The 22,375-nt window shown below is 37.1% G+C and overlaps 2 protein-coding genes across 4 annotated transcripts; both read left to right on the forward strand.

Annotated features, from left to right (window-relative positions):
- Nucleotides 1–7,461: 7,461 nt before the first annotated feature.
- Nucleotides 7,462–12,741, forward strand: LOC118438526 (actin cytoskeleton-regulatory complex protein PAN1-like). Its single transcript, XM_035858973.1, has 6 exons — nucleotides 7,462–7,664; nucleotides 8,176–8,737; nucleotides 8,792–9,019; nucleotides 9,437–9,605; nucleotides 10,023–10,310; nucleotides 12,369–12,741. The coding sequence occupies exons 1-6, from the start codon at nucleotides 7,462–7,464 to the stop codon at nucleotides 12,671–12,673; spliced, it is 1,755 nt and encodes a 584-aa protein (XP_035714866.1). The 3' UTR covers nucleotides 12,674–12,741.
- A 2,255-nt stretch (nucleotides 12,742–14,996) lies between these two features.
- On the forward strand, nucleotides 14,997–19,304 carry LOC110858699 (pelle-like serine/threonine-protein kinase pik-1). 3 transcript variants are annotated; one of them, XM_035858927.1, is made up of 9 exons: nucleotides 14,997–15,854; nucleotides 15,919–16,122; nucleotides 16,191–16,384; nucleotides 16,540–16,722; nucleotides 17,065–17,451; nucleotides 17,851–18,049; nucleotides 18,111–18,220; nucleotides 18,456–18,493; nucleotides 18,552–18,690. In XM_035858927.1, exons 1-8 carry the CDS (start codon nucleotides 15,539–15,541, stop codon nucleotides 18,465–18,467), a joined length of 1,605 nt encoding a protein of 534 aa, XP_035714820.1. In that variant the 5' UTR covers nucleotides 14,997–15,538; the 3' UTR covers nucleotides 18,468–18,493; nucleotides 18,552–18,690. The 3 variants fall into 3 exon arrangements, with proteins under 3 accessions (XP_035714820.1, XP_035714819.1, XP_021963242.1); XM_035858926.1 differs by lacking the exon at nucleotides 18,456–18,493 and having other exon boundaries at nucleotides 15,022–15,427; nucleotides 15,511–15,854; nucleotides 18,552–19,304; XM_022107550.2 differs by lacking the exon at nucleotides 18,456–18,493 and having other exon boundaries at nucleotides 15,023–15,854; nucleotides 18,552–19,304.
- The last annotated feature ends 3,071 nt before the right edge of the window (nucleotides 19,305–22,375 follow it).

The raw sequence follows: 22,375 nt of genomic DNA on the forward strand, positions 1-22,375 counted from the left end.
ATAATATGAATAAGGCAAAGAGAATATATTTTCTAAACAAATTCGAGAATGTTACTGGTACTAAGAGTATGTGGAAATGTGTTGATGAATTAACTAGCTATACAAAGAAGGATTTGCAACCAATTAACTCTTTAGTTATAAATGACGTATGTACCTATGACAAAGTGGTGATGAATGATCATCTTGCTGAATGTTTTGAAGTGAATGATAATTTTATTACAAGTAATGATGATGAAATGAATGAGATGATTGAAAACTATTGTCAAAACTATGATTATTCAAAAAGTAGTAATTCTGATATTTTGCCGTTGGAAATTAAGGATGATGAGATTGAAACATGTATTTCGAAAATGAAAAATAAGCAACCTAGAGATGTTAAAATGCCACCCATCTCTGTTATTAAAAAATGTAGGGAAACATTTAGTGTCTATTTATCAATGTTTTTTATGTTCTTTATTAACAAATGTATGTTGCCGCAGTCCTTTAAAGCTGCAAAAGTTACGCCTTTATATAAAGGAAAAGGAAGTCGATCGAGCGGTAAAAATTATAGACCTATATCTGTTCTCCACATTTATTGTAAGATCTTTGAGAGGTTTCTATTCAATAGAATAAGTATCAGAGTTAAAAATTTGTTATGTGAAGAGCAGCATGGGTATAAGCAGAATAAGTCATGCATTACAGCCTTGAAAGAATTTACGAATTATGTTTATAGTGAGATTGAGAAGCCTAAAACGAAGGTTGTTGCTGTAATGATTGATTTTTCACAAGCTTTTAATTCACTTGACAAGAATGTATTAATTAAAAAACTAATGAATGAATTTAAAATAGAACCATGGTACATTTGTATAATTAGAGAAATATTCCGAAATCGTGTATTCCGTTTTTATAATGATGACAAGTATTATCATATGCCTAGAGGTTGCTGTCAGGGTAGTTCGCTCGGGGGACTTATATATAGTTTATTCTCTAATGACTTATCGAGGAGTATCGTGTGTAATATGTTAAGTTATGCGGATGATGTAATTTTATATGCAAGTGGCAATAATTCGGATGTTGTAATGGATGAAGTGTTTGCTCAATTCAAAAATGTATGTGACTGGTGTTTAGAAAATGGTATTACAGTTAACTATAGTAAGACAAAATATATGGTATTTTTTAAGGAGCATGATACAACTGAAAAATCTGAGAGAATGTTTTGTCAGGTAAATGGTGAGAATATTGAGCGTGTGTTTGAATTTAAATATTTAGGTATTTGGATTGATCCACACCTTAATTTTAAGAAACACTATGATGTTGTATGTAAGAAGGTTATAGCGAAATTGAAATATCTGAGAGGTGTTAAGCGGTATTTGAATGTTCATGTTTTAAAGATTATGATAAATGCATATGTACACTCAGTTATAAATTATGGTATTGAGATATGGGCTGTACAAACTGATACTCTCCTCATCGAACTCCAAAACAGAATAGACAGATTTATTTATGAATTTTTTGTGCATAAATACGCTAAGAGGAAGTACAGACATAAGACTGACACACAATTTATTGATAAATTACGGAAAGATTGTAACTTTATGACAATATTAGTGAGAAGAGATTATGTCCTACTAAAATGTGCATATAAAGATATGATTGCAGGTAGTTGTAACTTCTCATTAAGAAATAATGTACGTACTTTTCCACTAATGAATGTGGATACTTTCTCCTCTCAAATATATAAAAAATCTGTCAAATTTCGTACTACGAAGTTATGGAACGCGTTACCAAGAGATTTAGACGTAAGAAATATGTCATATGGGAAATTTAAAGAATTTTTATGTGAAGATATGCTGAAATAATTGTTTAAAAATAACGAAATGAAGATATATTAGTTAGTAGATATAGTTAGTTAGTAACATATTTGTATATTGTATGTGTCACTCGTGGAAGAGCATGGTTTGTTACTGTGAACTTGGTAGACACTTGAAAAAAGCATAATCAATCAATCAATCAATCAATCAATCGATTTTTGAAAGATAAATGGTTGAGATTGTCAATTGTAGACTTATATATACTTACATTATATAACTCTATGATTGTAGATAATTTATTAGTTAAAAAAGGCTATGCAAATTTTTGCAACGTAAGAAACTGAGCACATTTTGGTAATTATAATGTATCAAATTTTTTTCAGAAAAAATTTTTTAACTTAAAATGTTTAAAATTGGAAACCTCATTTACCTATTTCAAATACGCAATTACTTTAACGTTAACAAACACAGGTGCTGGCGATGTCAATCTGGTTTATACCGTTAATTATATAACTAAATTTGTAAATTACTTATTCTGACGTCAAAATAAAACAGTTCTTTTATACAAATTTCTTTAAAAAGTAAAGTTAATTTTTGGCACATAAACTCATATGTTTATTATTGTTCTTTCCATGAAATCATTTTACATACATTTATTTCGAAAAAGCTAAACGACCAGCGCCATACATAAATTTCCCTATCTGAATATTTAAAAAAAATTCCTCTAATTGTTGTCGTCCTAAAGGTAAAAAATCTCATCCAGCTCTAGTCCTGCTGGCTAAAGTTAATTATATGTATATAAGTAAATTTTAATTTTATTGTTTAGAATTTAAATTTAAATTTTAATGCAAATGCAAAGATGATTTTGGACGAAAATTAATTACGACTTGATCGTAAAACTTACTGTTTTGTGCATCCTTTGTGAAAATGCAATCATAATTTTGGTTCAAATTATGGAAACATCAAATTAAATTCAGTGATTATGCAGCCAAAGTAAAAAAAAATAATAATTGCACCTACGCAGTCATATAAATCTATTGTAATTAAATATTTTCAAAATCTGCAAATTAATACTACTCAGCCCTCAAGAGGAACTTTCTGGGAAATTTGTAGGAAAAAGTTACGACATATAATAAAATAAAAGTGAAATTAAACACTATTTTTGCTAAAGTATAAAAATCCATTTATAAAAAAACACGTAATAAAAAGCTTAAAAAATTATCATTTTCTGCAAAATAATTTTTTAACGGGAAATATTTAAAACTGAAAAATTATCAATTTCAAAAAATTAGATTTATGTATCAAACCCCAAGGACAGACGTTCTATCTTGTATCTCATATTATATACAAAAATTTATACATTACTTATTCCGACGTCAATAGGAAACAATTTTCTTTATGAAAAGTGAAACTTTCCAAAATATTTAAAAGTGAATTTTATCCAAGTAAATTTTAATTTTAACACGTAAAATTTCAATGTTAATATTAAAGATGATTTTTTATGAAAATTTAAGCCACATTTTGATTTGATCGTGAAACTATTGATTTTTTGAATCATTTTTTGAAAAATTCCATCGTACGTAGTATTGGCAAAAATTTTATGAAAACCTTGAATAAATTCAGTGATCACGCCGCAAATCGAGAGCAATCTAGAGTAATTAAATGCTTACAAAAATGTGAAAATAATACCTCCGAAAATCTCAAAATGATACACCTTTTATGAAAAAGTGACGATATTTAACAAAATAGAAGTGAAATTAAGGATGCAATTTACTAACTTTACTAACTTATACCATCTTCTCGCTGAAAATTTAAGAATTTTTCTGAAAAAAATTTACAATTTTTGACCAATTTTCGCAAGCTGCATTATGATTATTATTTTTAATTACTAAATTTACACAGACATCCTTGTGTAGACTAGTTATAATGCAAACGAAAGGTGGACAATGTTTTGTTTTCTTAGGAATCCAGTATTAAAACAATACTAACCGGTATTCATAATAATAGTTCATATTCACTCTACCAAAGCGGTATTAATAAGTAATACAACGTAGTAACAGCTAGGTCTTAAAGTTTTACCATATCAGTAGCGAATATTTCTCGACTGGTACAAGTTTCATACCAAGCGGTATCAACTTTAATACCGAAAAATCAATACCTGCCAGACTATAACATATTTCTAACAATGTGTAAATAATATGGTTAAATAACAACTCGTATATGTTGTCACTAAGCGTGCCGCGTCTTGGCGGGAGATTCAAATTTGTCGATTAAAGTTATAGTTCGAATATGCCGCCTGATCATACGCCATCTGCGTCGGTACTGGATATTCCGGTCGAGATGTTCGACGCTTGCACCCCCCTGCTCCGTCAGGATTGGCCTTAATTTCTCGAATAAAGCGGTACACCACGTACCAAAAGGGCAGCGTAACGGCAATCGAGGCGTAGTTGAAGTATGCAAATTCCATAATTTGGCCGCCATCAATGTTATGAAACAAGCTGAGGGCGAACCGAACGGAATCTAAGATGATGTGGACAACCAGCCAGGCCAGGCATGCTTTAGCGTTTCTCTGCAATAATCAGTGGTCATTGAAAATTAATAGAGACAAAAAAATCTGAGAGGTTGTTTGGCAGAGTTAATTTATATGGCGCTAAAAAAATTCCTTCAGAAAAATTTGTACGTAGATATATGCTTTAGCTTTAACATTTCTCGGCAAGAATTTAGTTAATGTTGTGAAGTCAACCGGACAGATTTTCTACGTGCCAAAATCACGTGACCACTTGATTAACATTGGAGGCGGGCTGAAATTCAATTCAAATCCATCCGGTTTGCCTCGCAGTACCTCAATAGCAAAAAAATAGAAGAACGACTCCAAACGCCAAAAATAAGGTGAAAACAGTTATGCAGAATAAGATCATTAGTATCGCCAACGAACTTGGACTCTCATCTGGGCCTACAAGAATGCGTATCAGCACAACATATAACGCACCAAATGTCACAATTAAAATGGTGGAGAACACCTGCAAATCAAAAAAAAATAATTAAAAATTCACTGTATTGCAAAAAATTGCAAGGAATCACAATTTCAAAAATAGCGACAGCTTTGACCCCTTCTTGCAGAGTGCGACAGCATGAAAATGGATTCCGAGGAGGCAGAGGTGCAAATTGTGGCGCAAGCGCAGATTGAGGCGGATTCAGAGCGGCGTCGTCAATTTGCGACATGTTCACAAATTTTAGTCACTTTTTGTACGGCAGGAAAAATGTGGAAATCAGATTTGCACAAAAGATGGGTACATTTTTTCCGAATTATTTGTTTGCATAATAAAACTTATAATTGTTCCCACGCATCAATTTCCACGCAAAATAAAATGAGTTAATTAATTTGAAATAGTTTAATGTACATATCTTCCCACTCCAAACACATCTACCTAATTACAATAGGTCCCCAACCCCTGGAACGAGGATGTCCTTCTGTCCCTGTCCCACTTTAAAATTTGTTAGTTTTTTTTATCATATATCTACAAATCAAATGCAAATTGCACCTTTGCTCTAATCGGGCAAGTCGTACCGAAAAATGCTCAGAATTTCGTGCCGAATCAAAATACCAAGTTTGTCTCGTCACACAATGTATTTTATTCAATCTAATTGTCTCACTTTCGTCCCAGTAATATCACATAAATCACAACTAGCGAAAAAGAGTTTGCAAAAATCACGCCTAAATCACGCCTAAATCACACCTACTGAAATCTCAAAGTGTGATTATCACACTTCAAATCCTGAATACTTCTTCATTGGTCCGTTACCCCAGCTTGATTTTGTTGCTGCTGCTGCTGATAATTGACTTGATTTCCCCTCGAATAATTCGGATAAGCCGGCTGATAATACGACGGTTGATAAGCCACTTGCGACGAGGCTACTACCGGTTGGTACGAGTACGTCGTCGATTGAACCCCTCCTCCGTCCGGATTCATCTTAATTTCTCGAATAAAGTAAAACACGACGAAGTAAAAGTAGAGCGTGTTGGACAAACGAGTTCGAAGATGGGCGAAATCGGTCAAGTGGTTGACCGGTGGGGGTCATCGGAGTAGGTGGGGTGTTTGCACCAAAATGTCAAAATTGTCGCAGAAAGCTGAAATTTGGTACAGAGGTTGATAATGGTTTCTAATGAAAGAATATAAAGTAAAATTTCAAAAATTTTCATCTGGAGGGACCCTTGGGCGTTACCCATACCGATTTTTAAAACATCCAATCGAACTGAAAATTGGTGTGGGGTTTGCTAATGGAAGAGTATAAATTGAAATTAAACACATTTTCATCTGGACAGACCCTATGAGGTGACCCAAACTAATTTTTCAAAATCAAATCGAGCTGAAATTTAGTAGAGAAGTTTATAATGGCTCCTAATGGGACAATATGAAATTCATATTATGAATTCAAATAGGAACAATTTTCATCTGGAGGGGCCGTATTGGTGACGAGAGACCCATACAGATTTTTTAAATTGAAATTTGCTACACAGGCTCCTAATTGTTACTATTCGAATAGTATGAATTTAAATTTTAAAATTGTTTTACATGCATTTATGATAAAATTTCATGCTAACCACAACTTGGGCTATATCAAGTCTGCACTGTAGGTTTTAAAAATTTCTTTAAAAACATATACTTGGCTTCAAATTCTACAAATATTTACTATCCCTTACCCTTGACTACTTCCCACGACCAGTAGAGGTCGCCCCTATAAAAATTTCGAAATTCAACCATCCCATATGCTAATCATAAGTATTTTCGACTCCATACTAAATTTACGATGATTATATCAACTTTTAGAAATCGGTATTTGGTACCCCCTAGTGCCCTCTGGTTAATTTTAGTTCATATTTGACTCTATATTACAGTTATCAGCAATAAGGATCTCTGGTCCAAATTCCAGCTTTCCATGTTAATTTCTGAAAATCGGCGAGGGTCACCCGACAGAGTCCTTCAAGAATTTGAAGATGAGTTTTTTTTAATTCCAATGTATCCTCTTCCATTACAACCCATTAGCAACCTCAACGCCAAATTTAAATTTTACGATTTTTAAAGTCGGTGTGGGTCACCCCCCTGGGGTCCCTTCAGATCATAATTTTTCTATTTTGAATTCATATTCTTCCATTAGGAACCATCTGTACCAAATTTCAGCTTTCTACTGCAATTTTGATATTTTAGTGCATAGTACCCCACCCACCCAGATGACCCCCACCGGTCAACCGATTTCGCCTATCTTCGAACATAACTCCTCCTTTTACCCATACTACTTGTGTGCAAAATTTCAAGACGATCGGATTAGCTTAAAGAGAGTTATCACAAACCAGACATACGGATGTGACCCTCTGACTCGGGCTAAAATCTAAGAGTGAACACTTTATAAAAATCATTTTTATAAATAATTGACCTCTGAATATTTTTTAAAATATCCATGGTAATACCAGAAGAAAAAAAATGAGTTTGTTGACAAGTCGTTATTCGATTCACACGCTCAATTTATTCGCGAATATTTATTTGCATGAAACCTGTAATTGTTACCAAGCATCGACAAAGTCAAAATCGTTCCAAACAATAGATCATTATATTTTTTAATAAATTTTCACTCGAAATAAAATGGTAGTTAGTTAATTGTAATTAGTTTAAATATGTTCCCCCCACCAGCACATCCAGCGCATCCACCCATTCTAAAAGGTCTAAAAGGTCCCCATCATCCCCCGGAGGAAGGAGGAGGTTGCTGCCCCTGTTCTGCTCCACAACAACAACGAGGTCACGTCGGATTCGGTCGAGGTCACGTCGGATTCGGTCGAGGTCAAGGTCACGGTCCTCCCCGTGGGGGTTTCCAGTTCAGGTTATTTCTTTCCCACCAAAAAATACGTGTTGAAAAATTGTATAGAAAAAAGCTTCGCGAAATTGTATTTATAAAAATTTCACAATTTTTTCGACACTTTTCCATCTAAAATAATTCCTTGTTGCTTGTAGGACAAATTCTTACAAAATTTTGGAGAAAAAACCTTCCTAAAAACGATATTTATGAAAGTTTAAAATGTATAGGTCAAAAATTGGGAAAATTTCTGACGCGAAGTTGTCATTTGCTGGCAAAAAAGCTGCATTTTTCATCTACATATGTATATGTTCCATTTGTGACGCAAAACTATCTTTTTCTGAGCCAAATTGACCTAAAAATTCCTATTTTCTAACCCAAAAACACAATTCCTGAGGCAAACGTTTCTTTTTCTAGTTCTTTCTTGCCCCCATAATAATTACTTTCATTCCCAGAAACCTGCCATATTTCTACAATAAAAACCCTTCCAAAAAATTATATCTCTAAAAAATTCTCCATTTACATATTTTTCTCCCAGACCCCGCAACCAAATTCCCCTCCGTTGCGGCGCCACGCCGCAAAACTACTGCGGTTGTACAGAGGACGAGACCGCATTTCGAAAACGGCTCCCACACCGTCCCGGAGTCACTTTCTGTTCCGACGGGCATTGCAACACGGCTTGTGCGGGGTTCAAAGCTCCCGCAAAAGTTTGCGGCCCGGGAAACGCCGTACAAAATCCGGCTCTGCGATGTCATCGACCCATTTTTACGACACGACAAGGTCACGAGAGAGGTCACGGAGGTAACCATGATGATGATCGACCCCCAGGTCACGAGAGAGGTCAAGGTCAACATCATGATCGACCCCAAGGTCACAACAGAAAGAAACGCCACCGCCACCGTTCAGATTCCTCATCGTCTTGCTCTGATCGTTGCGAACATGGAGTTTGTTACCCTTCCCGCCACCGCCGAAGGTCGCCACCTCCCTGCCCCCCGCCCGCTCCTCCGACCGTTATCGAGCGCGAAAAACCCGTCGTTATCGTCCACAATACAGAACTTTGCGAGTGCGAGAGCAAATGGAAGCTTATCGAACGGTGGCAGGTAAGTAGTCAATTCAATTTATTAGCATATCACGTGATATTTTTTTAAATTCAGACCGCCGCCAAAAAGCGGGAATCAGACCGGGTCCGCGACGAGGACGCGGCGCAGCGCAAACGTGCCAAAGAACGGTACAAGAAACGAATCGAGACGCAAAAACGGCATCGAGAATGTCTCGTCATGCAGAAAGAGTTGGAACGGAGGCGTTGCGCGGAGGAAGATGATTGGCGCAGGAGACGGGTCGATATGGAGGATAAGCGATTAGCGCAGGAGTATGATATGTGGGTGGGTAAAAAAAATAACGTCACATGATAAGCGCTTATCAATTTAAAAAAATACTTTGTCAAAATCAAGTAGTTTTTGAGCTCCGTTCTTCTCAAGGCTTGATTTTCTGGGAGTCGTCGTGAACAAAATGATGAAAATCTACGCTGAAAATTTTTGAAATTTACTTTTTATCGCTGTCAAAATTCATTATTTTTTCAAAAAATCATGAAAACATTGTATTTTGACCGCGATAAAAATTTAATTTCTTCACAAAACGAACTATTTTCGTATATCTGCTGCGAGATTTTCGACCATTTTTGTGTTTACCTTACCCCTAGAAATCCAATCTCTGGGACGAACGGATAAGCCCATATTTTGATAAGGTCAAAGGTAAAAGGTCATCTTGATAAGTGTCAAATTTCATTTTTTTTAAGCTAGCTCGCCGATCTGCTCGAAGGAGAAGAAGCTCGTCGTCAAGTGGAAGTTCTGGAACGTAACAGGGAGGCGAAACGGTGGAGGGAGGAGCAACTCAAACCCAGAGATAAGCGTGGATTGGCTGTCCCCGAGTTGGAAGAGTTGAGAAGGGTCTTGGCACCGTTGGATAAAGGTCACCCAGAAAAAATTTTGAAACATTTCGGACCAAAAATTAAATTTTTCGATCAATTTTCTGGAAAACATTTTTTACCCAAAATTCTATATTCTGACCAAATCTTCAATTTTTTACCCGATTTTCTGACGAAAAGTTCCATTTTCTGAAAAAAAATTTCCGATGAAAGTTTCAAAGTTGAAATTTATTGGACAAAAATTCCCCGTTCTGACAGAAATTTTCATTTGCTGAGACAAAATTTCATTTTTTTTTACCCAAAATTCCATTTTCTAACATAAAAATTCTATTCTCTGACTACAAATTTCATTTTCTGACAAAAACCAATTTCCACTTTCTAAGAAAAAAATTTCTGACTAAATATTTTCCTATACCCCCCAAAATTTCATTTTCTGATCCAAACATTTTTTTGCATTTCAGGTCCCAACGAAATCTTTGAATTTTTTGCCCTCGAACCGAAACCGGATCCTCCGCCGAAACCATGTTGTCCGGGGGGAGGTCAGGCTAAAGGTCACAACCATCGCCACCACCGTCGCGGGAGCGACGACAGCGAGGATGACTCTGACGGAGGAGCGCAGGACAAAAAGAGCGCTCGGGCAGTGGCCGAAGCGCTCATGGGAATGCGAACCAGCGACGGAATTCACATCCGAGTTGGCGACCAGTGTCAAAAAAAGGCCACGCTCAGATTAAATATGGGACCGTGTTTGGGTAAGAAAATTAGAATTGAAGTTTTTTTTGCAAATTTCATACTATGTGCGAATTTATCAGATTTTTTATGAAACGCTTACATATACATATATAGGAGGTAGTAAATACCGTGTAATTTATTTGTTTTAGCGACATTTTTGTGTCGACATGCCGCAAACTTAAGTTCGACCCACAATTTTTCCCATTTGTATTTTTTTCGACAAATTATTTCGACAAATTATTTCGACAAATTATTCGACAAATACCTGTCGTATTTTTACGCCATGTATAGGTTTTAATTCGTTATTGATTACAGAACATTTAATTAGATCCGTTAGCCCTTCTTCAAAAATTCTCTTAATTTGTTCAATTTGGCGACATTTATCGACAGTAGCCAAATTCGGTAAATCCCAAGTTCAATTTTTTTCAATTTGCAGGGCAAACTTACAAATTTGTCACATTTTCATGCCAGGCAGGAGTCTTAATAATTTATTATTAATTTCAAAATGTTTAAACAGATTTCTACTTTTTATTGCTCAATAGAAGAAGATTTTGAAATAAATTTATTTTTTTCATAATTTTGCAACATATCTTTTTGTCCACAAACTTGGCCCCGTATCAGCTTTTCACCCCGAATTTTTTCCAATTTTCAGTACAAATTTCCAAATTTGCTGTATTTCCACGCCACGCAGGATTTTAATAGTTTATGAATCACGAAATATTTAATAGGGTCTCATTTAATGGGCCAGACTTTTAATTGAAATCACATAACTAAATATATTGAAATTCTATAACTTGAATTTCCAGTACTTTATATGCCTTAAAACAACCTCTATAACTGAATCCATCAGACACGGAATTTCATAACTTATGCATTTAATTATATGCAAAACCCCATTAATTTAGTGCCTTTTCAGGTAAATAACACCATCTCTTGCTTTTGTAACCAATAGTAAACGATACTACCTTGACCTAAGGGTGCAAATTAGTATAAAATCGGACACAATAAGGAATTTTGCAACTATTTTAGTGTAATAAATCTGGTATAATCAGGTATTGATTTTGATTTCTTGGTGTTTAAGTTGCTGCAGTTTGGTATTAAAATTATATCTTTCCGTAAAACCTTCCTACTGATACGGTAAACTTTAATACCGATCTATTACTACACCATATCAATCAGTACCACTTTCATAGTGTCATATCTGAATACCGTTTGGTATTATTTGGATACTGGATTTCTAACAGTGTTTAACACAGAATATCAGAGACAGAATGTCTTTAATGTCTTATGACACGCGGCATATGATTATGACCTCCAACTGCAAAAAAATCTGTTAACTAAAGCATCGACAAGAAACAAGCTCCTTTAAAAAGTAAGTTGGGGTGCCCGGATTTCGTTGTCTACTAATCCTAAGTAACCGGTATGCCTGCACTTATATGTACATCTACATATATCCATTTCATTGGAATTGCAATAATCCAGAGAGACGAAGCTGTGACTATTGGGACAAAGTGACGTAGGGATCGCTCCGCGAAGGCACATAGGGCATTACATACTTGCCTAAATTAATTTGCAACACATTTTAAAACAATAACTGATGTTTTCCTTAAATTTTTAATGGTAAATTTTTTAAATTGAATAAAATTCACGATTTTAAAAAGTCTGGCAGATTTCAAGTTTACAATTTTTAAATTGAATTAAAGCACTGGAAATTCAAGTTATGCGATTTCAATATATTTAGTTATGTGATTTCAATTAAAAGTCTGGTGGATTAAAAATAACCCTATTTAATAGATCTGGATTTTTTTGGCAACATATTTTTTCGACATGTCGACAAACTTGGCGACGCATCTCGGTTTTTCACCTTTCAATTTTCAGTGAATATTTCCTTATTTGCCGTATTATTTCCACGCCATGCAGAATATTTACGGATTATTAACTACGAAATATTTGAACAGATTTCAAGAAATATTGTGACGTTATTTCGACATGTCGACAAATTTACGCCACCATATTTTCCTCATAGAAACTTAAGATTTTCCCTAACTTTCAAGTCTTATTTATTTTTAAATTTTCAGGTCCCATGCAAAATGGGGGGCTCCGTTCCCTCACGATTGGTGGTGGTGGTGAAGCAAATTGCTGTCCTCCTCCAGCTCCTCCGCCACCTGGTCCCCTCATCCCCCCGGAAGTGGTGCAGATCATGATGAAGATCAAGGAGGCTCACAACCCGCTCCTCAAATTCAGCCAGACCACGCCCAACTGGGCCACGGTCAAAGGTCGGCTCAATCTCCCGATGCAACCCGGACCCGGCTGCAGCGTGGTGGCACCCTCCATGGCGGCGCAGTACTATTCATGTCCGTACTATTATCCTCCACCGTGCTGAAATATGTGTGCAAAAAAGGATGTGCAAAATTTTTTGTAAAAAAGATGTCATGCTATGTAATAAAAATATATACCAAATTTTCGCAACTTGGATGAAATATGTTAGTTGTATATCTAAATATCACAATCAATGCAAAAAAAAGTTTGTGTCAGTAAATCACTCCATGCAAAATACCTTTATAATCGTTTACGCTAATTCTTTTTGATAAGTACAGTTAGAGGAAAAAGTTTGCGTACGAGATGTTTCAAGAATTTCAATCCGTTGTCATTTATTCATTTTTTGGAGTATGATGTCCAATTTTTTTCGTAGCATGCTAAATTTATCTCGAATACTAACATCGTAAAAAAAGTTGCAAAGAAATTATCAGTGGTGGGGCTAAAAACCAATTTCTCCATCAAAATATAAAAGCACGCGGAAAAAGTTTGCGTACGATTTAAAATTAATTTTATCTTCGAAAATGTGATCCACAAAAAAATTAACTTAGTATTTTGTATGTCCTCCATTAGCACTGATAACTTGTTCAAGACGTTTGGGCATCGAAGAAACCAAGTTCCGGATGACTTCCGGGTCTAAATTATCCCATACCTCCCGGATTCGTGTTTTTAGCTCGGATTTATTTTTTACATTGGTTTTGCCGACTTCTCTTTTTGTCACGTCCCAGAGGTGTTCAATGGGATTAAGATCAGGTGATTGTGGACACCAGTCTAACACTTTTACCTTGTTAATTTTAAAAAATTCCTTCGCAACCTTGGATGTGTGCTTGGGATCGTTGTCCTGTTGAAAGGTAAAACGGCGACCAAGTCCAACTTTTCGTCCAGATTCAAAAAGATTCCTGTTCAATATCCCTGTGTAGGATACCCCAGTCATATTTCCCTCAATAAATTCCAAGCTTCCTACGCCTTTAGCACCAAAGCAGCCCCACACCATGACTGATTCGCCGCCATGCTTAACAGTCGGACGGAGATTGCTGTTTTTTAGGGCTTCCTTTGGTCTTCTCCACACTTTTTGGTGTCCATCGGAGCCAAAAATGTTCACCTTTGTCTCATCAGACCAAAGTATTGATGACCAAAAAGAAGGTGGCTTCAATACATACTTCCGGGCAAAAGCTAGTCTTTTCTTCCTGTTTACTTTGCTTAGGTATGGCTTCTTCCGGGGTATTCGGCCATGTAAACCATTTTTGTTTATAATTTTTCGGACTGTGCTGGGATGGAGGGTTTTCCCTGACTCTTGTACAATCTGTGCAGCCAGCTTTGGAGCACTCAGAAATGGATTCCGCTGCACTTTTCTTACGAGCTTGATCTCCTCTCGTGGTGTCAAGATTTTCTTTCTCCCTGTCCTTTTCTTGGTTTGCAATCCACCGGTCTCCCGATAACGCTGAATTGTCCTCTGAACTGTACTCTTTGGGATTTTGAACTTTTCGGAGATTTTTCCCATTGATAACTTCACAGAGCTCTCCCCTTTCCAGTCCTGAATAATTAAATCCCGTAGTTGGATGGGAATTTCTTTCCGGGGTTGACCCATGACTTAAATCAAAAAGTTTTTGTTGTAAACTACAGACAATAATCTAATCTACAATTTATAAAAAATTGCTTACCGAAAAAAATGGTCGTCGCGAATATTAAAAATTACCCAATTCGTACGCAAACTTTTTCCTCGTGTTTTTCAGCCTTCATGCGGAAATACATTAATGGCGCTAAAAGTGGCAACTTTGTGGGGAAATTTTGTACGTAGTGAGAAACTTAGATAAATTTAGCATGCTACGAAAAAAATTGGACATCATACTCCAAAAAATGAATAAATGACAACGGATTGAAATTCTTGAAACATCTCGTACGCAAACTTTTTCCTCTAACTGTAATAATACGGAAATTATTGTACACAATTTTATGAAGCTAGATCATAATTCGATAAAATACTGATGTTATTTCGAAAATTTTAAAGATGTCATGCCACACGCGACGCTAATTGTTTTCATAAATGCATGCATGCAAAAATTTCTGCATGCCTTTTTCATGCCAATTTTACAAAACATACTGATGTCCAAAACTTATTTCTGCATAAATCTTACAAAGATTTTCATGCAAAAGTTGTACATTAACTTAGGATTAGTTAAATGTCTCATATTAACTGCTTGTTCGTATAAATGTGCAAAATATCTCATAAATTTCAAAACTACAACATTTCAGTTAATACTAAGGCCTCATACACACATTAACTAGTTTATTATTTCGCATGTACAAATGTGCTAAATAGTGGTAGTGGTGCACAGATGAGAAATGTAGCTTCCATATATACCTTATCGTGTGGTAGTGGTGGTCGCAAATTTTTTGCCAACCATCCATAAAAAACCTGCCTCTGGCTTCTTAAATATCATCATCATCACCGCTAACTGCAATTCCAAACTCAACCACCTGTTGTTATTATTCACTCGTCGTCGTCACACAATGACGAAATATTCCGTATCATCGTTTTAACAAATTGAATTTGAACAATAAAGTGGAATTCCCCCCGTAAATATATCAAGCACAATTAACTAGTTAATTGAACCTTAGCTTAAATCAGTTCAAGCTTAATTATAATTAAAAATTATACATTCTTCTGAAATTTCCTCGCAAAACAAATTACAATTAAATAAAGTTTAATTATTCATGAATATAAGTGCCCCCTGTTTTCGACATGACCTCAAAATGAGCACTGCTGAAAGGTCATCCGCCCCCGCAGATACGTTAAAGTTTAATTATCATTAAAAATTGTGTAAATTATTTCAACATTATTCAGGAATTTCCCCCTCAAAACAAATTACGATTAAGTCAAGTTTAATTATCAATTAAATTTAGTGCCCCCTGTTTTCGACATGACCTCAAAATGAACTCATCCTCCACTGAAAGGTCATCCGCCTCCGCGACTACATTAAAGTACATCTACGACCTCCCATTTTTCGACAGGAAAGAAATCTGCCGCATTTTCGACGAGAACTCGCAATGGGAAACGCTCGGCGGGGGCCTTATGGGGTACTCGTCTTCCGAACTGAGTGAATTTGGCAGGGTCCTGTACCGCGGTGGGTCACCTACGGATGCCCTTTTGACCTCCTGGGGAAACCAGAACCACACCCTCCTCGAACTTTTCACCCTCTGCGCCCGCCTCTATAACGGCAGGGCGATGAAGGTTTTGGCGAAATATGGTACGTGTTTTTATGACCAAAAAGGTATAATTTTGACTAATTTTGACCCATTTTTGGCCCCCAGTCGACCCCAAGTATCACGCTTATATGCCGGACGACACGGATTTTCACGCCACCCAGTTACTCGTCGCCCTCGATCCGCCGAAACTTCATCAACCCATTCCAGAAATGGTTAATTCGCCGAAAAAGAAGATAATCAATGTCGACGATAAAAATGGTGGGGGCGCGGATCGTGGCGCAGCAGACGGGAAAATGGGCGCGGCTGGACGTAATTAAATTAATTTCTCTTGAAAAACATGAAAAATTGTCAATTTTAATTTGCATAAATTATTACAGACGGCGCTAAACCCGCCAAACCGGCGGATGCACTGTCCTCCTCGGTCGGGCTACTCCCACCCATCGCATACGCCGAGCTTACAGCCGCCACGAGTGGGTGGGACAAACGCAATATGCTTGGAAAAGGCGGATTTGGCACGGTTTACAAAGGCAACTGGAAAAATACTGCGGTCGCGATTAAACGGATGGAGCATGTAATAATTTATACAATTAATTTGCATAATTTGATAAAGAAATACATAAATTTTCTCAATATTTAGACGATTCTAACAGAGAAAGATGAATCCACGATTTTAATAACTAATCTTAATTATTAATTATGATAACATATTGTATTATATTTTTGTAGCGCCCGAACGAAGCGTACGTTGAATCCCAGATGAAGCAATCCTTGGGTGAGATGCGTTTCCTAAATTCGTACCGACACGATAACATCCTTCCGCTGTATGGCTACTGCCTCGATGGACCGCACCCCTGCCTCGTCTACCAATTCATGACCAATGGCTCCCTCGAGGACAGGATACTTTGCAGGGTAAATAAAATCTTGCAATTCAATAAACTTTGTAAGCTTGGCATACTTGCATAGATTGTTAACAAATAGGAAAATCAGGTTAAAAATCAAGTGCTAATGCTAAACTTGCACCCTTTTTCTTGCGTATTTTTTGCAAATTTACAAATGAAGTAAACCGTCTAAATTGAAAATAATGCAATTCACGCAGTTGTTTGAGAACTCTAAATTTTATAAATACATTTCACAAGCTTTTGTAAAACATACTATAATCTGAAAATTTGAAGGAATTTTACAACCTACAATTTTTCCTGTGCAATATTTGCGCAATTTACAAGCTCATTAATTTATATATTTAATTTTCAGCAACGAACTCCTCCCTTGAGTTGGCATCTCCGCTTCCACATGGCGAAAGGAGTCGCATGTGGGATACAATTCCTCCATTCGATCGGACCCCAGCCGCTGATTCATGGCGACATCAAATCCGCCAACATCCTCCTCGACCGCAACTTTGAAGCAAAAGTGGGCGACTTTGGTTTGGCGAGGGAGATGACCACTCCCGGGGGAGCGGGACTGAATGCTTCCTACGTTAAGGTGTCACGTGTCCATGGGACGAGACCATACTTGCCGGATGAGTATCTCCGCTCAAAAAAGTTGTCCACAAAAGTCGACACGTACTCTTTTGGAATCGTTTTGTTCGAGTTGGCCACCGGATTGAGGGCGTATGAGGAACAGAGGCAAAAAAAGTTTCTGGTACGTGCATGTGGGCAAAATTGTGCGAATTTTATCCAAAAATACAGATCTGTAGTATCAAAATTGGGTACTTTTTGTTACAATTTTGATAGTTTTCTTTTGTCGATTTGTATGAATTTTCGCCCAGCGGCGTGACCATTTTTAGACAATTTTTTTGTCGCCAAAAGTCAATTAAAAATTGTATACATACATTTTAAGTGTATTGTCATTCCCCAAACTATAAGAATCTGAAAAAAGAGAATGGGTATATATTCAAACTATTTGAAAATTTGTATACCAATTTTTTTATAATTTTAATTATTTTTGTAATTGCAAAATTTCGCATTTTTTTAATTTGCAACATAAATTGCGTATGTTTTTTTTTGTAAACACTAAAATTATGCTAATTCTCTCCTATAGAAAGACATGGTCGAAGAATTCGAGGGGATTACGGACAAGTTAAAGGACGCGAAAGGGGGTGGCGACAACCCCGACGTGTTTCCCGTCCTTGTCAACCTTGGTCGCCATTGCACTGAGCGCTTAGCCAAAAAACGTCCAGAAATGGTCGAAGTGTTGAAATCTTTGGAGGCAGCGATGCCATATGCCACCTCCAGTATTAGTAAGAAAAGCATAAAAATGCACGTTTATGAATTTCCTGCATTTTAAAAATAAATTTCTAGGAACTTTGTCCACCCACGTCACCGGGCTGCCGTATCTATTCGAGCTACCTATTTCACGTCCTGGATCCTTAGGAATTCCACCACATACGAGCTATATGACGAACAGAAATGTAACTCAATTTCAAAAAAATATAAGTCTTAAAATTTCCAAAGTTCTACATTTTTCTATTCTTCAAACTTTAAAAAATTTACTCCCAAATTTCTTGTCTTGAAAGCTGATGAACAAAATTGTAAATTTATTAATTTCAATGACCTGTTTAAAAAATATATCTTCTCACAATTTTTAAATTTTTCTTACAAATTTCCTAAATTGTTTAATAAATATGCTCCTTTCTTGCTTCCCAGAACGAAGAGTAAATCGATTTCAAAAATTAGCTCAAAAAGTAAAATAAAATTATTTCCAAAATTTTCTAAAATTAAAGCTCTCCCTACTATTTATAGAGTCCCGAAATGCGTGCCGGTTCCCCCCACTGGATCGGGCCAGGAGGACCACCCCCATTCCCATCGGGTCTCCCAAGTCCGGGTGGAGTACGAAAATCCTCACAAAATTCATCCCCTCCAGTCTCTCAATATCCTCCCCTTCTCATCAACCAGCAACCACTGCAGCCAGTCCATGCCCCATCCCCCCATCTTTATTCCCCTCATCATCCACCCCCAGCCGAACCAATCCTCATCCCCACGACCAACTCCAACACTCCCACGACACGACCCTCCATCGGAACCTCGCCCACCTCCAATTCCTCCAACGCGTCGAATCATGCGCCGCTACAAAATCAAGCAACTTTCGCCGCTGCATCCCCGCTCATGATTGACACGGTCCTCCCGTCCCCCAAAAATCCCCCACCACCAGAATTCCTGCTCATTCAGCCCTCCCCGGAGCCCGTCTTGCCCGCCACGGTTTGTGCCCCAATTCAAGAGGCAAATTCAAATTTGGGTACGGACGAGGACGACGACATGTACCTCCCACTTGTTCTCGAGCATAAAAAGACGACCCGAGTTCCGTTGGGGGTTATCACGTCGGCCTCGCAGGACGAGGAAAACACCGATTTTGATACTGTGATCCCACTCATTACGGAACTTGGGATTAAAAATGACGGCTGAGAAGTAAAATTATTTAGTATTTTTAGGAAAGTTTGATCAAATTTTGACTTTGTGATTTTATATATGTGGAAAATAAAGAAATGATGAACTCTATTTTTTGCAAACTTGTAAATTTCCATAAATTCGGACATATCACCTTGAAAAAATACGATTTCCAGATTCATAATGTCCCAATTTTAACATTTCCATAAATTCGGATAGGCCACCTCGAACCAGATTTTAAATTATCCCAATTTTAACTCCGATCCGTGTAAAATCTGCAATTACTCAGGATTCCTCAGTTACAAAATAAAGAGACAAAAGTTTACTTATGCAACCTCTTTTCAAACTTGTAAATTTACGACATAAATTCCCATAAATTCCATCGCCTACGATTTCTTCCTCGTGAAAAATGCTCCGAATTTCATCCAAGAAATAAATAAGAACGCATTTCAATCTCAATCGTGTCATGTCTTGCTTAAAATAATAAAGTGTGAATCTCTATTCAACAAATCCAGTGGCCGCGGAAGCCGTGGGGACATGTGGGGACTTAACATTGTAGTATAGAGGAAGGAGAGGTTTATATAAGATGGGCAGATGGATGATGGGTACATCGAATAAACCCTTGTAAACGAATATAAAAAAGTCGCGTCAAGCCGTTTGAAATTTCCTTTAAAATGACGGACAATTATATATTTTTGACTTTTGACCTCGTCCTCAAGGTCATGAGGTCAAAAATATTGACGCCGCTGAATTCATGGTGAAATTTCCTTTAAAATAACACCCCATATAATTTTTTTACAACACCATCTCACGCTGTGATCCGATTGACCCCATTTTCGAAATCGAACTCCGAGAACCAAAAATTAGAAAAACAATTTTGAAAACGACATTTGATTATATTAACTCGTTCTGGAGCTAGCCTGCTGAGCAGGGCGGACAGACAGACGGACGGACAGACAAAACGATCACAATAAATAGCTGACGCTACTAACAACTAAATAATCTTGGCGACATCCCTCCGTCCCCACGCTTCCTTCCGCGGCCACTGAACAAATCTCTGTGTGCGTCTCTCTGCCAAGAAGCCTCGTAACAAAACAAATCCTTTATTTGTTTCCTTTCCCGACGTCTGTCTTGTCAACCTGATCCCTCCGAATTTATGGGACACACACAACGACGAAGAATTAGCGAAAACATAATAATGGTCCGCGTTAATTTGCAGGCGTCGTAAAAATAGTTGAAAAGAAGATGGAACGTGACATTCCATCAGCCTAAATAGATTTTTCTAACACATATTTCCCTTTTTTTCAATTTCCACTCCGATTTCTGACTCCTTTTTTTATCCGAATCCGAGTCAGACGCAAAAAATTCTTGTCACATCAGACGGAGAGTGAGAGCATGGAATTTGGTAGAATCAGACAGTATGAAATTTGGCATGAAATTATTCTGTAAATTTATCCGTAAAGAAACTTGTCAAATTAGTACAAATTTTGGGGGGTGGGAGGTCGCGAGGATTCATGTTGAGACAAAGTGGATGAAACTGAGGCAGAATGAGACTTATGGTTTTTGGGGTCTTACTTTTTTGTCTCGTGTGAAATTTAGTACAAAATTATTCTGTAAGAAATAAAATAAAATAATTCTGTATCTCTGAAGAAACTTGTCAAAATTAGTCCAAATTTCGGTGGGAGGTCGCAAGGATGACACAATCGTGGTTTGATTGTCTCAATCGTGTTGAGGGTTTGGGAGAGTGAATGATGCGGAGGCAGAATGAGACTTGCCGTTTGGGATTGGGAATTGCGATCATACTTTTGCCTCATGTGAGTGGTTTGTGGTTTACTGGTGGAGAATCTCCACTGGAGATCGTGGAATCTCTGGATAGAATTTTAATCTCACTCTTCAGTTAGTTTGCAGATAAATGCAACTTTTCATACTTAAATGTAATATAAAGCCAATTTTTGGTACTACAAAACCTTAAACTTTTAAAAATTCGTTTATTTATTCTCAAGGAAATTTATTGTGAAAAAATTACAAAAATGGCAAGTACACATGAAAGAATACGTCGAAATCGAACTAAATAATATACATGATCTATGCTGCTACCACATCCATTCTTCATCTGGATGTAATTTGCCATGCAAACTAATTGTTTCCTCGTACTTAACAGTTATTCATGCAAATTAGTGGGTGTGCATAAGGCATGTCATACATTACCTCATTCTTCCAACGTTGATCCTGAGATCAACGCGCACTTACCATTGTCACTTGAAATAAAGGATTAAATTGAATTCTGAAGAAGAGAGGACAGGTCAAGGCATCTCATCAATTGTGGGATAAGGTCAAAATTCCCTTAAAATCAGACACATTCTTTGTGAGATATCCCCCAAAAATAGTCACACACACACGTAGACACCTATTTGTCATGATGCATTGGCAGAATCAATACATGCCTAAAACTCTCACCTTCAGCCATGCTGAACGGCCAAGCGGTGATTGTCACCAAAAGGAGAAAAAAACATTAATTTAAGCATTTCTTTACAACGATACTTCTCAGAGATAATCTCTGGTTATCTGAAGGGACCCCACAGTAAGGACATCCCTCATATCCACCCCACACCTTACCCCCCGCATGGCGCTATATATAGCTTCCCTACTTGTCACCCTCGGGTTTGGATTCACTTTAAATGAAGAACGACCCCCAACTCTGAGGGTGACAAGTAGTGAAGCCTTCCTTCTCAGTGGACAACAATGAAATGACAATAGCTTCACAGGGATGAAATCCAAATTAGACATGGAAGAAATACAAGAAAAAAGAACAGTAAAACCAACAATACAACAAAGTCAAGGGATTCTAAATATCCAATTCGCGAAAAACTGCTTCAATCTCGATGTTCACTGCTTTAAGAGGGTCACTCAAGTGAAACGCGGTTCAATTCCTCTTCCTCTCCCAAACCAATAAGTCAACTAAAGGGGCCTGCATGACGAACGGGGTCAATTTTTGCCATGAGGGCCCTTAAACACGTGGTTTAAAAAATACCACCCACGTGCGCGACCACGTGGTAAAAATCCCCCTTATTCACATTCTTTACGCAGTGACCCCTTTCGATTCTGCGACGTGCTTCAATTTCTTGATACGACACTTGTAAATTACCTATGTTGCAAATTTTATGTATTGCAAATTTTCGCAA

The sequence above is a fragment of the Folsomia candida genome, unplaced genomic scaffold (assembly GCF_002217175.1).
Source record: "Folsomia candida strain VU population unplaced genomic scaffold, ASM221717v1 Fcan01_Sc022, whole genome shotgun sequence".
NCBI lineage: Eukaryota > Metazoa > Arthropoda > Collembola > Entomobryomorpha > Isotomidae > Folsomia > Folsomia candida.

What these genes read in the sequence shown, in the direction of transcription:
- LOC118438526 (XM_035858973.1), top strand. Translation starts at nt 7,462, where the DNA reads ATGTTCCCCCCACCAGCACATCCAGCGCATCCACCCATTCTAAAAGGT. An exon ending in AGCTTATCGAACGGTGGCAG is followed by an intron (nt 8,738 to 8,791) that starts GTAAGTAGTCAA and finishes TTTTAAATTCAG; the next exon opens with ACCGCCGCCAAAAAGCGGGA. An exon ending in AAATATGGGACCGTGTTTGG is followed by an intron (nt 10,311 to 12,368) that starts GTAAGAAAATTA and finishes TTAAATTTTCAG; the next exon opens with GTCCCATGCAAAATGGGGGG.
- LOC110858699 (XM_035858926.1), top strand. Translation starts at nt 15,539, where the DNA reads ATGAACTCATCCTCCACTGAAAGGTCATCCGCCTCCGCGACTACATTA. An exon ending in AGGACAGGATACTTTGCAGG is followed by an intron (nt 16,723 to 17,064) that starts GTAAATAAAATC and finishes TTTAATTTTCAG; the next exon opens with CAACGAACTCCTCCCTTGAG. An exon ending in GCTATATGACGAACAGAAAT is followed by an intron (nt 18,221 to 18,551) that starts GTAACTCAATTT and finishes TACTATTTATAG; the next exon opens with AGTCCCGAAATGCGTGCCGG.